A 17,457-nucleotide genomic window follows, 5' to 3' on the forward strand; every position below is an offset into this window, starting at 1 on the left:
TGTTGTAGTGATGAAGACTAGTCAGTGCACCTTGCAAGGCTGGTCTGGTTCATATATATGAGTCTTGGTCGGTTGAAATGGAAATTCTGAACGTACGTAGCTACAAATAAAGAGACCAATGCATGTGAGTGAAACTTCCTGGGCCTGTGGTTTGTCCCTTTTGGCCGTGTTAGAAATTGCTTAGGTGCTGCATAATTAATGCCCAGCACTGCATCGAGCAGTTCTGAAAAATGTGTTTTCACACTTGCCGAGTTAAATGTGACTTATTGTTACCAAAAAAACGTGTTGAAAACACGTTTTAAAACTCCTCTTTCCGAATTTTTGAGAGGCTTAAACAGGTTTAATTGTCAGAATCCTCTTAAACAAACGGAAAAGCCTTTCCAGTTTTGAACATGTTTAAACTTGCTTGAAACTGCAAAACTCAAACCCAGTTCAAATCAAAACAACCAAAGGGACCACAACACTGCTTCTTGTTTGGTTGTTAGGGTTTACTCCCACGTGAATCTTTGGTAAATTGCATTAATTCCAACTTTGATTGACAGGAAACTTAACGTTCCTAGCACGGCTGACTTGAGGTTATCAGTTCAGTGAAGGGGAAGTCCCAAAAACGTTCAGAAAAGTACATGAGAGTGTGTGACCTTAAAAAGGATAGGTTGAAGCACTTCCACGTACTCAATGTTCATAAATTCATCATCCACCAATGAATTTTTCTAATGCAACCGAAACATGATTGCTTTGACGGATCTCGTCTGCTCCTCTATTTCTCGCATTGGACAGTTGTATACTCTTTGGCCTAAGCATGAATCATACCAACTTCTATGGACTATACTAGGCCTCCGCTGACGGGGCAGTGTTTGCGCTGGTAGTGCACAGGGCTAATGCTTGCATAGGTCACACTCGATAAAAAGTCCGAACATTGCGTAGCCGGGGGGCGCTAGGTCGCCTCTACTGCATCGCCTCTTTTAATTACCAAAAAAAGAAGGCAAAGAGAAAGGTAGTTCATTTCTCCTCCTTTGTTTTGTTCTAGATTTCGTTCAAATTGTATTTGATTTTCTGTTTGTAATATAAATTTCCTCATGAAATCAAAATGCAATTTTACCTCCTTCGCTTTTCTTTTTAAATAATCAACTATTGTAGATTATCCACTCAGACCAAGATTGTGAAGGAAAGTTCTCCCCTAACATTTGTAGTTTGTATAGATTTCGAATGGTTAACTGTATGAACTAACTAATCCACTAGTGGAATATGGTACCTTCAACAGATAGGCATCAGCTTTCCTTTTCTCTCAATTAAGGCAGAATCCTTGACTGTGAAATTTGAATGGCGAGCACTAGGTTTTGGTGAATAATATATTTACCATTGACTTCATACGATAAGAAGTAGAGCATTTGTGACCTTACATCAGTTACATCAGTGTATTTAATTAATTATTTTTTAATGTTTTTATAATAGATTCCTTTTCCTGAACCTTTGACTAAGGGTGTCAATTGCGTACCGAAACCGTTTAACCGTACCGAACCGTGCCGTCTAAAACCGCATCGTACCATACCGTTGTGCATACCAAAACCAAATTTCTTCGATACGGTTCCAGTTTTAGGTACTCATACCGTCGGTACGTACCAAAACCGTACCGAATTGGTACCGTACCAAATTAAGAGATATAAATTGTAATTTTACAATTAAAACACTTAACCTTTTCCCTATTTCAATTTTTCGTTTCATCATTCACTCATCTTCTTAGATGTACTTGTTTTGTCTCTATTAATTAGATTTATTTGTTTTATCTATGTTAATTTCAAATTATATCAATTGGTTGATCACAATTTCATTAGGATCTTTATGAATTAATCACAAAAGTGGCATAAGTTCATTCATATAAAAATTGTACCGCATTAAATATCGTGTTTAAACTGTTTTCCCGGATCAATTTAATACCGAACTGTTTTTGTAAATACCGAAACCATAATGTACCGTTTAAATTCGATACGGTACGGTTTTATTTTTCAGTATTTAAAGTTGGTACCGTACCAAATTACCGAAACCGTACCGATTGACACCAACAAAAAGGGGGTTGTTGGGGGGACCCCAAACTGATACGAGGACGTAAAAAAGACTGGAAGTAAAAATAAGTCAAATTCAATATGCAAGCTAACTGTGGCATGCTTCAAAAGTATTCAGATTTTAAATCATACTACTTCAGTACAATCACTAAACACCGCTCATTCTTCACACATTTTAAGCTGAAATTGTATGGATGAGATGTTTTCCTAATCTTTCATCACACGAAATAGTGAATCAATTTACTTCACCAAATATAATGATAAACCGTACTTCAGAAAAGCAACCTACTTTTCTCCAGAACTGTTTCTTCTAATAAAGAAAAGGTTTTGATTTCCCCAAGTACTAGACAGAAACAAGTAAAGGTATATCCCTGCTTCGGAAACCTGATTCCCTTGTATGGGTGGGTCATACGAAAAATCCAACCAGTAGAAAGATACCTGAAAACACAATCTGAACCGATCACATCAAATCTTATATAAACAATCACTATGTACCCACCAAGAAAACTTCCCTAAGGTGCAACTGGTACTGGGCAATTAATTGAAAGTGGTTTGCAGCTCTGTAATAGAGAATATGAGTCAATATGAACCTAGGTGACTCTTGGACCAGAACATTCTCCCTAATTTTCGTTTTCTGGGGATTGTGGGTGAGGGAAGTTGGAAGAACAGCATCTAAGCAGACTAGCAGGGTATATGCTTATAGGATCCCTCATTTCCAATCAAAGCTATCATGTCAAATTTATATGTGTTACACTGTTCATCCGGAAATTAATTTTACTTGCATCAAGAGCTATGCTTTCATCATTCATTCATGTGCCCGAAGGAAAGCCTGGAGCACTTATTCATAGAAGCTATGGGGAGGAAATTAACTATGATACCACCTGAACTCAACCAGATCACACAGGAGGTCAACCAGTAATAGTATACATTAAGCAAGGACTGGACTCACTTTAGTGATTTTTAACTCTATTCGCTGTGCATTCTACTCCCTTCGCCAGCCTGATTTAGCATCTAAGTGTGACCATATCAAACTGAATCCTACACAGAGTAGACATACTTTAAAATAAAGCAGACTGCAAACTCAATATTATAAAGGGGGAGAATATAGAAGGTAAAGGAAACTCCACCTGAACGAATTGTTCAGTAATAACAAACTTCATCATTCCATATATCATGAAGATGGTGCTCTGGGTAGCCGTCTCGCAATTTCCTGCCAAATAAGTATTTAAACAACATTCAGTTTCCAACCTAAGGAAGACATTCAATTCTCCTCATTGTAGGATAACTCAGTGAAGGTTTCACAGAAGTGCCATAACGTTTTTATAGATTTCTTAGAGACCATCAATATAATAATCTCATCCCCCCCCCCCCTGCGGAAAGAAAAAAGCCCCTGGGGATCCACCACATCGATTCCAAACAAAGGTTCATCTAGTCAACAAATTTACTTTGTCAGAGGTTTTTACATCTTAACATACCATACTAATCACTTCATGAAATAACAATTTTTTCAGCATTATCATGGAAGAATTATGTTAAAGGTATAAAGAGTGTAGGAAAGATCTTCATATAGTCTTTATTGATCTAGAAAAAGTTTATGATAGACTCCCTAGAGCGTTAATTTGGCAAATACTAGAGAAAAGAAATGTTGCAAGTACATATGTGGACATAGTAAATGACAAGTGTAAGAACGCTAAGAGGACAAGGTGGTGAATTTCCAATTACAGTCAGACTACATCAAGGATCAGCTTTAAGCTCATATTTATTTGCACTAGTAATAAATGAATTAACCAAAGACATTCAAGATGAGGTTCCTTGGTGTATGCTTTTTGCTAACGATATTGTGTTGATAGATGAGACACAACACAAATAGGGATTAATACCAAATTAGAATCATCAAGAGTAACTTTAAAACCAAAAGGCTGTAAACTAAGTAGAATGGAGATAGAGTATCTAGTTTGTAACTTTGATCATGATCGGGCAAACAATGAGGTGGTGAAGCTTGATGATAAGGAGATTCTTCAAAATGATTGTTTTAAATACTTTGGTTCAAATAAAAAAGGTGATATAAATGATGATGCTTCCCAAATAATTAAAATAGGGTAGATGAAATGGAAAAGTGCATCCGGGGTCTTCTGTGATCGTCGAATTCCTTTAAAGCTCAAAGGAAAATTCTATAGAACCATCATTCGACCAGCTATGATGCATGGTGGAAATTGTTGGGCTATTAAAAAGCATCATACAGATAAACTTAGTATAGAAAAAATGAAGATGTTAAGATGGATGAGTGGCAAAACTATAAAAGATAAGATAAGGAATGATCATATTAGAGTTGGTTTGGGTGGAGCAATGATAAGTGACAAGCTACGAGACAATCGTTTGAGGTGACACGACCACGTTCAACAGAGGCCTATAAATACCCCTATATGAAGAAATGATTTAATCCAGATTGAATGAATTAAAAAAGCTAGGGGCAGACCTAAGAAAACCTTTAGAGAAGTGGTGAGAAAGGATATGCATAGCTTCGGCCTTATATCTAGCATGGCCTCAAACAGAGCTAAATGGAAAGCTTCTTCTTGTTGTTGTTGTTGTTGTTGTTGTTGTTGTTGTTGTTGTTGTATCATGGAAGAATTATCAAAGATATACCTCAAATAGATGATTGATGTTATCATCTGTTTTTGCAGATGTCTCAAGAAAGAACATTTTGTTCCTCTCTGCATAATCCCTAGCATCCTTCACAAATAGAACAAGTAGACGTCATCATATTCAAATCATATGAAAGAATGCGATGCGCCAAATAGAGATAAATTTAATAATCTGGATTTTATTCATATAAGAAATGCAACTAATCATATTGGGATATTTGACAATGAAGGTTACAGAAAAAGAATGGCAAAGGGAAAAAAGCAGGTGATGACCAAGAGGAGAATAAACATACTTGAACCAGCACTTTTCTACTATCATGAAGATCAGCTTTGTTTCCCACCAAAGCCATTATGATATCAGGGCTACCATGACTTTGTAGTTCCTGAAATACTTCAAATCCATCAACTACTTGAAGACTCGATCAAAATGATCAACCTCCTAAACAGTCTATGAAATTCAATAAAAAAAATTAGTTTGTCGGAACTAGGAAACCACACAAATTTGCATAAAACATATCAAGGGAACTGAAGTCAGACACCATATTAATCTCTACCAGTGTCAACTGAAAATTTCACAACTTATGGTAATAAAGAATGAGAACAGTTTGCTGGACTCTCAAAATCATAGATAATTGGATTTTAAGGTGATAAAGCGCCAGTTGCCTTATATATCAGGTCTAGTAACAGAAATAGATGGTTCTGCTCAATATAAATATGAAAATTCAGGAGACAGGAAAAGAAGCACCAGAACCATCCATAAAATTGTCACTAATGGTTGAAGTTAGGTAGGGACAGGAATTGACTAGTACGTCACTCTTATAAACTCAGTTGCAGACATCAGATTGAAACTATTTTAAATAATTCAATAAAATGTATGAATGTTAATCCTGTCATTTTATCATTATGAAACTGGTACTGAAGAAATTTCAACACTATTGCATATTTGCATGTATTTGGGTATAGTATGAGGTAGCAAATACACAAGGGCATTCCTGGTCAGTAGCACTTTTATACTAATAGTGGCTTACATTTAAGGATTTGTTTAAGAGGACTTGGACATTGCTTCATCCTTCAAGTGGACCCTACTTCAAGCTCTTAGTGATAATCTACCATAGTCATCCTGTTATTCTTCAAAGATTCTGTGCCAAATTGGTAATGCTTTGCCTGTGGCAGCCTTGTCCCCCCTTCTGAAGACTAGGACTTGGATGGTGTTTTGTACCTTAAGTAGATCCTACTTTAAGCCTTAAATGATAATACACCATTGTCATCCTGTCATTCTTCAAAACTTCTGTTTCAAATTGGTTACTGGCTTACTGCTTGGCTGTGGCTGCCCTCTCTAGCAACAAGAAAATTCAGATGTCATCAATTGGGACCCGCTAATAAACCTACTCTCTCTAATTGTTTTCCAAATAGAATGCATAGCTGTTAACGCGAGCAAAGGCATTGGAGGGGTGTCTAACCTCCTGGGAAGCATTTGTGATACTGTAAATGATAATTTTGTATAATTAATGATTATATCATACGCAGCATAAAAGCCATATCCAACATGATATAAATATATAATTATGTGGAATAACCAAAAATGAGAAAACCAACAAGGAATTAAGTACAAGCATATTCCTTTAAAAAAAAAAAAAAAAATAAAAAGAAAAAGAAATAAACTTAAATTTGTTTTTATTTTAAAATTACTGATGCAACACATGGTGTGCCATCAACTTATAAGACCACAAGACCGCTCCTAAAGATGTTGCCATCTGGGACCTGAGAAGGTGCCTGGACACTGAGTCCATAACCATGACAGTTCCTCCATGAGAAAAGTTGAACGCAACACCACAGAATGGATTCTTGGCCCCATGAGTGATGCAGATTCATGATCAAATAGGGCTTTCTTCCCTCAAGGATTAAGTCTAGGGTAGGTGTTATACACATGTTGGGCCTTTGATCCAAGGGTTTTCTATGTAATGGGTGACTTTTCTGGGCCCAAAGTGGGTGTATTTAGGTTGCATACAGCATTAGCCTCCATAACTAGTATACTTTCATATTTTGAGTGTTCTAAACTGAACCGGTTTTGACAGTTTGAACTTAATCTCCAATCTAAGTTGTTTTAGGATATTCACCTTTGAGTCTATTTCAGCTTTCTAATTAATTTAAGGTATGTACTAGGTTAAGGATCAGATTAGGTCTTCCATTTTTACTAAGTCTATTTTTTATTCTTTTATGTAAGGTAGCAGACATCAATTGCTTAAGAATCTCCAGAGTAATAGGACCTGACTCAGAAAGAACAGCAAAACGAAAGAAGCACAGCAACCTGCAACTTTATGAGATCCATGATCCTCAAAAGGTGGAGTAGATGAGGTAGCAACATTGGACTGAGGACATGTCCAACATTTCTCAATGGTGTGGCCATGGCGCTTGGCAAAATTTTACATTTCCTGATATGAACAGGTTTGACCACCCCCCCCCCCCCCCCCCCCCCCCCAAAAAAAAAAAAAAAAAAAAAGAAGCCCAAAATGCAACCCAAACAACCCAATCCAAAGCCAGCCAAATACCCCAGAGGTATTCTGGCCGTTTTTTCAGCCCTTTCAGGGCTCAATAAGGGTCTGGATAGAACCACTTGATCCAAGGGTCATGGATCTATCTTTAGGATTTATTTGGGTTAGTAATATAAAAGATATTTGAGAGTCCTTGTGAAGGTGATATTCCAAGTTAGGTTGGGATCTCACAACTTGAATCCACTTTGATCTCCTAATTGTTAGGACTCCATATCTAGTCTTAGAATTTGGATTGGAGTCGTCTAGGGTTAGTTATTGAGTTTTTGGGAGGTCAAGATACTTAGTCAAAAATAAAGAGTCCTAATTGGAATCTATTTTAAATTAAGCTTTCTTTTGGATAAGTGGGTGTTATATTCCAAAATGGTTTATTTTTATTTGTGGTCATAATTTTTTTTTTTTTTTGGGAAGGTAGCTTGTTACTATGGGGTGGGAACTAAATTACTAATATACGCCGCTAAGTGGGTGCGAACCCAGGACCTTGTGGTTATAATTTATTGAGTTGTAAAGGGGATCCTAGTCTATAAGGGTTTCCCTAGTTGGGTCAAGTTAGGTTCCTTTTTAATTATTAGAGTCCAGGTCTTTAGTAGGCTTTAAATAAGCCTATTCTTTCTTTGTATTTTCTTAAGTCTGATTATTGAATGAAAATTAAATATGAGTTGAGGATCATGCTTCCTTGTTGAGGGGGCCACGACTAAGTCAAGATTGAGATTCTTCTTCAAGATCAGCCCTTCTTCAAGTTCTTGCATCTTCCTATAGCATTCAACAGTTTCCAGCAGCAGCCACCATCTTCAAGTAAGTAGAGCCCCTCCCCTACCCCGTGATCCAACTAGGAAACCTTCCCCTTCCTTCCTCCTTGCACAAGCAGCCATAACCCTTCCCACCCTAGCAGCAAGATATCTTTTCCACAGGTCGAAGCAAAACAAAAAAGAAACATTTCAAATATTTATCTATAAAATTGCCTTAGAAAAAAATTCCCTATTTTTTTGTCCGTCCCTAAATTCAATACAATATTAATACTAAATAATAGGAGACTGAAATGAAAGTTCCTTTCTTGTTTGTTCCAACCATCAACCCTCTTTTCTAGGTGCATCGATATTGAATCAATTGAACGCACTTCTAAGCCTATTCCGCTTTTGGAAGACCCTGCGTTATATCACTAGATCTCGATTTTTCATATATAAATGTAACTAATGTGCCTCCTTCGTAAAGGACTTCCCCCAAGAAACCGCTTGTCCCTATCTTGCAGCAGCAAGGAAACCCTCCCCCAACCCCTTCCCTGCCTTGCGGCAGCAAGGAAACCCTCCCCCAGCCCCTTACTACCTTGCGGCACCCTCCCTCTCCCTTTCTTTCCCTTTCAGCCCCCTCCCTCAGTTTTATTTGACTCATGGCAGATTTAAAACAATAAAAATAAATAAATAAATAAAAATAGACAGAAAAGAAAAGGAAGAAACAAAAAACACACAAAAAAAGAAAGAAGAAAAAAAAACAATGAAAAGAAAGAAAGATTGCCCGATATCTTCAAAACCTTATTGCATCCCATCCCATAAGTTGAATTGTTTTCCCTCCAAAGTTTTCACAATTGCTTATAACCTTAATTAATCTCAAACCCCAACCCATCTTAACATTTGTTAAAACCCTAAAACCTCCCCAATCCATCCCAAAACCCTTCCCATACCCAACTGCAGACTTTCTTAGGAATCCTTAACACACCCTATATCTCTTTGTAACATCCCATATTGATATTGGATATCCTATTACCAAGAAAACCATCCTACTTTGGGTTTTTTTAATTAAACCCTAATTTTCCCCTTCTACCAATTGATCCCAGCCCATCTGATTTGTGATAATTGAGTTTTCACATATTAATTTTAGGTATCTCAAATTATCCCTTTGGAGCTTACTTTCTTCCAATATCAATCCCCCATAATTTTAGGAATATCCTTGGCACCTTAGATCAACCCATTGACTTGGAGATTAATTGCTAGAAGATTCTGGGCAAACCCTAAATTCTAGGGAATCCTTCCAAGATACCCTAACCCTAAAATTGGGTTTCCATCATTTTGCCCCTTTAATTAAGTACCTCTCCCTTTCCTTTTGTGGCATGACTTCATTCCTCCTTTTCCTGAATGTATAGAGTAACAGGGGCAAACATTAGAGACAAATTTGACTAATGAAAAAGCTTTTTCTGCACTTATCTCCTCCATTGAAGATGTTTGTGTTTGATCAGGGCTGGTGAGATTGATGTTTGATCCAATTGACAACTTACAGTGGGCAGCCCGGTGATACTTTTGTGAGATTGGTACGGGATCTGATCAACCCCTTGATTGTGGGAAGCTCAGGAGATTCAAATTAAGAATCCCCTTTGACTTGGATCCCTTGAAGATCCCCTTTAAGATCAAGACTTAAGATTCAGGTTCAAGTTCAATATCAAGATTCAATCAATATTCAAATTTCTACATTCAAACAAGGATTTTGTCCCCAGTAAGTTTAATCCATCCCCAATTCAATACCCACCCATCTCCGCAACACAATTCAAGAAGTTGGTCTTGCACATCTCAAAAACAAAAGAATCTAGTCCTAGTGTCCTAGACCTCAGAACACCCAACCAGAGTACCCAACTCATCCTAGACATCTCTTGGTAATATTTCCACTTTCCCAACACCTCTACAAATACATCCAACCATCTCAACCCTAGTTTCCCAATTATCCCTAGAAAACAATATAAAGACCCAGACCTGCCATAACATTAAGAAACTTTCACCAACAGACGTCCCAAAACTTGTCTATCATAACAAACACATCAAAACCTAAACCTAAACCTAAACCTAAGCTTAAACCTAACCTAATGCTAACCCTAAAATTGACCGACAGAGCTATTTGTAGCCCATTTGACTGGGCTGTTTAGAATAAGATCCTGGCTAACTGGCTCCTAGTTGACCATCCCTCGTCAATTTAGGACTACGTTATACGTCCGCACTCACGGAAGTGCTAGCCACATAAAACATATACTACTTCCTTTTTCAACTGGGACTTCCATACCAAAAACTTTCTACTCTGATCATCAAGATAAACACTTTTCATCACTCTGATCCACATGGGTAAACACATTGAACTCTTTAGTATCTCAAATCTACATCTTACAAGCTCACCTAAGGTGTAGGTCAGGTATAGCTTCCCCAAAATGAAAAGAAATTGCATGATACGACTACTCTTTTCACAGAAAAAGAGCAACTTACCAGTAAATGAAGAGAAAGGGAAGAAAAAAGGTAAAGGAGAACATCTTTAAGACAATATGATGGTTTCCTTTCCTAATCTACACTCTTTTGAAGCATTAAGAAGGGAAAAAACATGACTAAGAGAAGTGAATTTAATTAATCATATATAAAGGATGAGGTTTCTTACATGTACTAATGACCAAATTTTTTAGGTGTTGCATATTTACAATTTCATAACAGTCACGTGCAGCTACATTAGGAATCAGAAATATGGACGTATACTCAAAAACCTTGGTTAAACCCTTCTATTTTATATGCACTGGCAATACCGTCTGGCTGCTCTGGCATAATTGATACAAATCCAATTCCTCAGGAGCCTGGTTGAGATTTCAAAGATGAAAGCGAATGAACTGATAAATAGAAATCCAATACAAAGACGAAAGGGCAATGGGGTGATAAATAAAGATCAGATTCAGTATCTTTGAGAGTTTGAGATACGAAAAAATAGAGACACAGCATACAGGAGTCCTTGGTACAAGATAATCCACAGTAAGAAGCTTGTTTAGCAACTATGTCATAGATATCAAGGTGGCAAAGTGACCAAGGTGATGCAGAGGTTCCAAAAGCACCGGCATGAACAGGTGGTGATGCACCCTCCTAGACGTCCACAGCACTCAGGGCATTGCCATGATAACTGATGAAGAACCTTTCTCAGAGCCTCAAACAAGCCTATCAACTGTGTGATGGACAACCAAAGCCTTCAAGAGCTTTAAAACATCTGACTCAGAATATGCTAAACCAATATTAAAAACAAGGGTAAAGCACATCTAATTGACCTAACAAGCCACCACACAGCATGTTGGACAGGATCCAGCTTTTGTTGGCCGGTAAACCCAAGGTCTGCCACCAAACTGTCAAGTTTCAGCCTGATTGAAGTTGGTTATGTGGCAATATAAAGATTTGAAGTCCAGGTATATGACAACTGCAGGAGGAGGCTAGCTAAGACATGAACAGCTGGAAATAAATGGATGCATGGACATACAAAGGGGAGAGTATTGAATTTCAGCCTTATGTTTGACAGACAGCACAGACAATCTAGAGAACCAACAAAGTAGAAAAAATATATATAAAGGACCTTACTAATTACTAAGAAAAGATACCTTAATCCAGTACCGAGCTTTGTTAAATGACTCTGGACTTGTTATATCATAAACAATAATTGCAACAGCAGCTCCTCGGTAATAAAGTGGTGCTAATGCAGCATACCTAACCGACAAATAAAATTATCAACATTTCAGGCAAAACAAATAAGAAATGTCTTGTAAACTACAGTTCCATCAACAATTCTTGCCATGATTCTCCAATAATTGATTAAGAAGAAGAGTTAGTCCAACCCCAGCATTTGAAGAATGAACAAAAATAAAGAGTTTGATGTGATTGCAACTGTTTATACAAATTAAAACCACCACACAAAAGCAGAAAAAATAAATTTAGCCACATACCTCTCCTGGCCAGCAGTATCCCATATTTCAAACTTAACTGTGGTAGAATCTTGCAAAGCTATAGTTTGTGACAAGAATGAAGCTCCTACAGTTACCTACACCAGAGTCAATCAGCTGATGTAAGAAACTCCAGTATAATGAAAGCAAATGCTGAAAGCTCTTTAAGAAACACAGCTCCATCAATGAATAGCACAACTTTATTCACAGTTGTCAGTGTCCAGGCGACCGTAGGTGCTGGAGGAGTGGAAAAAGAAAAAGAGCAAAAAAAAAAAAATGAAAACAAAAAACAAAATACGAAAGAAAAAAAAAAAAAAAAAACAAAAACAAAAAAAAAAAAGTGACACTGACAAGGCACCTAGGTGGTACCCAAGAAAACAAGGTGCCCTTCAACAATGCCTTGACAACTATGAAAACCAATAAATTTCAGTCATAAATCAAGATGGCATATTCTCTTCAACATATTCAACCGATCCAGCTGATCTGTACCTTGGATGTTGAATCAAACTGACCACGGACAAAGCGGAGAACAATACAACTTTTTCCAACACCAGAATCCCCCAACAACACCAGCTGCAGAAAATTATGATGTAATAAGTATCATTTAAAAGAAAAAAAAGACTACCACTCTCTCCAGATCCAGCAGTGGCAGGAGCCCCAGTGCCCTGGTACACCCCTTTTTTTAAGAGAGAGAGAGAGAGAGAGAAAGGGAAGAAGTAATTTTTATAGAACTGGGGAGAGTGCTGATAAGTGATGGAAAATTAAGTCTTGCAAGTTTTACCTCCCTATGGCTTCATAACTTGGATTTGGAATGGGAAGATGGTTGATGATTGCATGCAGTTCATTCTTCAACGCAAAATGATATGATGGCAGATTGGCACTCTTATAATGTCATTTTTCACTTCATATAAGTTTGAAATTTTCTGGTGTCTCAAAATAAGAATTCTATCACTTTACCTAACATACAGGTCAACTAAATAAGAATGCTTTAGAAAAGAATCCTAGGATGTCTGGTTTGAAGATTAAAGAAGAAGGGTGAGGGTGATTAGCCAAGACCCAGGCACAACAATCTAAGATTACCATAAAGGCAAGCAATCATCTCCAACATAAGAATGCTCATGTCATTTTTGCTTAAAATGTCTCAAATGTAAACCTACCAGTATGGACTCGCTGCAAATTCTGAATAATATTATCCTCTTTCATAGTTGTATGAACAATTGATTCTCACACCATTCCTCCCTTCTCTATGATGATTTGTACTTCTAACATGATAATCCTCCTTGTAGTTTATAAACATATGCGTATTCTTTAATGAATCCTGTTTAAGAATTTGCTATGCTTCACTATTACAAAAACATTTCACAATTATACCTCCCCCATGTTCTAACATAAAGTTGTCAAGTTGGCAGGTGACGTGAAACCTACACCCAATCCCACATAAACTCAAGACAAACTCATTCCTTGAGTTTATGCTAAGTCAGTTAAGCACCTTGCAAGATTGCCAAGGGAAAATAAGAAAATGTGTTAGGATTAGCTCTGGCATGATCCCAGAGCTTCATGATGCTCCAAACTGCCTCTTCAATGAAATCTGATGCTATCAATGCTGTTACATTAGCCCAGTTGGAAAGGATTGCCATGTTGCCTGGTTCCTGTTTTGGCATAAAGAAACCTCAATGGAGATTCATGGATGTCAATAAGAATAGAGAACAGATTTGCCACACCTAAAGATCCACTCACTCTTTCATTGTTTCCATTTTTGGGTGGGGTTTTTTGAGGGCAGTGGGGATAAGCCACAAAAGTTTATCCAGTAAGCTTAAAGGTGTGCACACATAACTTCAGTGATCGAGAAGTTCCACTGAAGACAATAACCTACGAAGTACCAAAAACTTGAGGTAATTCAGCATTCCTAGAAGAAATAGTTCCTGAATGAGATCTATCTAAGCATGACAATTGGTAGCTCCTTAGCCAATTATTTAGTGGCTTCATAAGCTTTGTCTTCAAACAACTTTTGGTTAATCAAAACTTTAAATCAAGGATTGACTCTACAAATCTGCTCTGGATCATAATCCTTACCATCTTACACAAGTCCTCTGTCTCATTTCTTCTTTCAACCTGAATAAAGGTGCTCCACAAGGGTCATGGCAGTCTATAACAATAAACACAGTTTTTCCCTTCTGGTTTTTGCATGTTGCACAGCAGTTTCAAGCACCATAACTTCATAGTTCATACGTCACATACATGACCGTGAATAGAAGGATCCTGTGACGAAGAAAGCCTACAACCTCCACAAATATATAAAAATCAGCATCAAGCTACAAACTTTAGTTCCATGCTCTTTCCCTCCACAAATATATAAAAATCAGCATCAAACTACAAACTTTTAGTTCCATGCTCTTTCCATCTTCAACCAACCCATAGCTCAATCTATTATACACTAGTTCAGTATCTACAAAATACTTCAACAAACATGAAGGTTCCGTCTGGTCGCCAGGGGAATTTAAGGGAAGGGAAGGGAAACTATCATCCATAAAATAGGAACTTCCGTAATCATTTGTATTTATTACTTTATGTAATTACACAACCAACTCCCAGTCATTACATATTTCATCATCAAATTTCACATTATTTTGCATCCATTTCCTTTTGATTTTAACAAGTAATATAAAGATTACACTTTAAGGTATATCATTACTAAATATTGTATGAAACTTATGTAGCTTATGCAATCACATGGGGTGATGATTATAGAAGTTCCTTTTTTTCTGTGTTAAAAAATTCACTCCCCTTCCTCTTACTTCCCCTTGCAACCAAACAAAGCTGAAGGCATGAATTTAGGTGTTTGATCCAGCTTTGCACTACATCATCTCTAATCTTCTCCAAAGATTTGCAATTTGGATCAGTAATAAATCTCCCACACAGAACAAATGAAACTTGATTCACATGAACAAAAGACCAAAGACTAGATTCCCACTATTCCCATTCTCCACTGACCCAACATCTGAAGTTACAATTTTCACTTCTAGATTCCCATTCTTCACTAACACAAATCAACAACTATAATTTCACTTCTACCATTGAACTCGGACACCCAGACAAACATGTTATCAGATTAAGTCAAGAAGATTTGCATTCTGGACATTGAATCAATTGAGTAATATAATTTTTAATATAAATTTACCTAGTTTCTATCCCACGCCTCATTTTTAGTAATTCATTTTTTTGTAGTCAGTATTGCATCAGCAGTTCTCATGAGATCATCAGCAGGACAAAACAGTAACAACAGAATATGCCATTGCTTCTTCTATAATACAAACCAAGTAACAACACGAATGGTGTTAATGCCTTTCGTGTACTCACCCACTTCCCCAATCCTAGTCCCTTTCCTTTTAAACTTAAGAATAACAAGGTGACCATATAACCCCTTATCTTTTACCAGAGAAAAGCAAGAAAAAACAAAGCTTCAGGGGTGGGATGACACGAGAAAGATTCACTAGAATAACCACCGTACCTTTGCCCGTATGTTTTTGGAGTCACTTGCTCCAGATCCAGCTCCAGCATTTCCATGATTCGAATCTGAAATCTTCCCATAAGCCCTATCTGCAAAGAGAAAACACAACAGCTATATTTAAGTACAATTTCCGACACTGAAAATAAACACTTCCAGATAAAATTCTCAAGGAAACTAGTTGACCATAGCGATCACAGCTTGATCATTCAGTCCATGGAATACCAGGAAATTTCTTGATCGTATAAGCGTAACCATTAGTACATGCCGAAAGCCGACACAACAGACTCCTCCAAATGGTAAACTTTTCGAGTTTTGTTACCGAATTTTGATGCTGTTAGATAAAAATTCGAATTGAAATAAAACAGAACCTGTACGAGAGGAAGAGCAACCCATGGCGCAGCGAGATCGTTGTATATTTCAGGGTTACTGTATGATGAATACCAAGCCAGTGAATGTGTTTGTTGTTCGGTTGTCTTTTGAGGTTTATGAGTGAGTAAGTATCATTGAATAACAAGCAGGAGCTAGGATCAAGATTCAAGAATGAGAGACCTGTAATCAACTTTCTTTTGCAAAATGTAAACTTGAAGCAACCTCTGCTTCTCGCCACTTCTCTTCCCCATGGAACATGACCTACCAGCACACGCGCAAGCACCTCACGCCGCAATCGGATCTACGGTCAACCCCGAATTAGCAACTTTGTTTCTAATCTGTTTGTTGTTCTATCATCATCTTACCTCATCTAGTCATCTGTACCCATTTTGGGGAAGACAATCGAACAACAGCATTATACACACATGATCAGGTGGTCCAAATCTCAGGGTGGTCCTCGAAACCCCACTTGTGCCAAGTTTAGTGGAGTTGCATTAAATAGTGCCCGTCTGGTAATGCTTTGGTTAAATCACATGTTTCTTACTTAAAATGACTTTTTAAGGTTTTGATTTTGAAGATATATTTTTTATTCTTAAAATGTTGTTTATATCATAAAACTGAATGATAACTAAAGAAAAGATATTAAAGACAATGAAGAAGTTAGGATAAGATGAATCGACTTCTTCATTGAATCGTATGCATTATATATTTATAATAAAAGTAAAAATATCTCTGATATGGAAATATCAGATTCTACAAATAAATACAATAGATATTCAAATTAATTTTTGCATACAATGGGATGTACATGATAAAATGTGCTTGACAAATTTTTGTCCATATTAGAAGGTGCATAAAATGAAAATGTAAAATGGAAAGATTTGTCTATTGAGGTGGCTGAAATCTTTAGCTAGAAATAACACATTTTTGTATAATCTCTTTAGGAATATTATCTATAACATTCCTCCTTGAATGTCCATCAATAGATAATATATTTCATTAAAATCTTATTAAAAAAATATATGTGAGAAAAAAATCTTAGTGACGAAAAAACAATTTACATTTCTAAGTAATACGTATTGTTAGCTACCTCATTAAAAAACTTAAGTCGAGAAAACCCAATACGATAAAAACCAGACAGAAAAAAAAATACAAATCATAGTTCATAATATCTCCCTCTCAATTGAACCATATACCATTGATTGAAAAATGTTTAAAGGTTTCAACCCTCCGAAGCTCATTGAAATTGGCCTTCATAAGAAGAAATTAGAGGGCCGGTTGCACGATTTTATCATCTTATGAATTGCACAAGACTTTTCACGAATAAAAGGTAATTTGATATTTATGTTTATATTACTATTCAATTCATTCAAATTATGGTTGTGAATGTGATGTGTTACCACCGAGGGTGGTGGTCTAGTGGTCCCAAGCTCACTCCCAAGTGGTTTGGTCTAGTGCACAGGGCTAATGCTTGCATAGGTCGCACTCGATAAAAAGTCCGAACATTGCGTAGCGGGGGGCGCTAGGTCGGCGCTACTGCATCCCCTCTTTTCTTTACCAAAAAAAAAAAAGAATGTGATGTGTTGGGAATTGGGTGATAAGGCATTACATG

At 37.0% G+C, this 17,457-nt stretch overlaps 1 protein-coding gene across 4 annotated transcripts; it reads right to left on the reverse strand.

The window, feature by feature from the left end:
• Positions 1–1,524: 1,524 nt before the first annotated feature.
• LOC148999596 (ras-related protein RABF1-like) lies at positions 1,525–16,299 on the reverse strand. Of its 4 annotated transcripts, XR_016170720.1 has the most exons (10): positions 15,845–16,299; positions 15,477–15,565; positions 12,458–12,541; positions 11,972–12,066; positions 11,630–11,735; positions 4,996–5,085; positions 4,704–4,790; positions 3,188–3,270; positions 3,010–3,098; positions 1,525–2,498 (listed from the first exon to the last, which is right to left on the reverse strand). XR_016170720.1 is itself a non-coding variant. In XM_089139893.1 (9 exons), the coding sequence occupies exons 1-8, from the start codon at positions 15,867–15,869 to the stop codon at positions 3,232–3,234; spliced, it is 615 nt and encodes a 204-aa protein (XP_088996019.1). In that variant the 5' UTR covers positions 15,870–16,299; the 3' UTR covers positions 2,509–3,091; positions 3,188–3,231. The 4 variants fall into 4 exon arrangements, 3 of the variants coding, with proteins under 3 accessions (XP_088996019.1, XP_088996020.1, XP_088996018.1); XM_089139893.1 differs by lacking the exon at positions 1,525–2,498 and having other exon boundaries at positions 2,509–3,091; XM_089139894.1 differs by lacking the exons at positions 1,525–2,498; positions 15,845–16,299 and adding an exon at positions 14,042–14,243 and having other exon boundaries at positions 2,510–3,098; positions 15,477–15,838.
• Between the last annotated feature and the right edge of the window lie 1,158 nt (positions 16,300–17,457).

This window comes from Hakea prostrata, chromosome 11 (assembly GCF_041222555.1).
Source record: "Hakea prostrata isolate BN-2017 chromosome 11, UWA_Hpros_2, whole genome shotgun sequence".
NCBI classification, from domain to species: Eukaryota; Viridiplantae; Streptophyta; class Magnoliopsida; order Proteales; family Proteaceae; genus Hakea; species Hakea prostrata.

Excerpts from the sequence above, each read along its gene's own strand:
- LOC148999596 (XM_089139893.1), bottom strand. The coding sequence starts at position 15,869 with ATGGGTTGCTCTTCCTCTCGTACAG. Across the intron at positions 11,736-11,971 it reads GATACTGCTGGCCAGGAGAG|GTATGCTGCATTAGCACCAC; the intron begins GTATGTGGCTAA and ends TTTGTCGGTTAG. Across the intron at positions 3,271-4,703 it reads ACATCAATCATCTATTTGAG|GAAATTGCGAGACGGCTACC; the intron begins GTATATCTTTGA and ends CTTATTTGGCAG.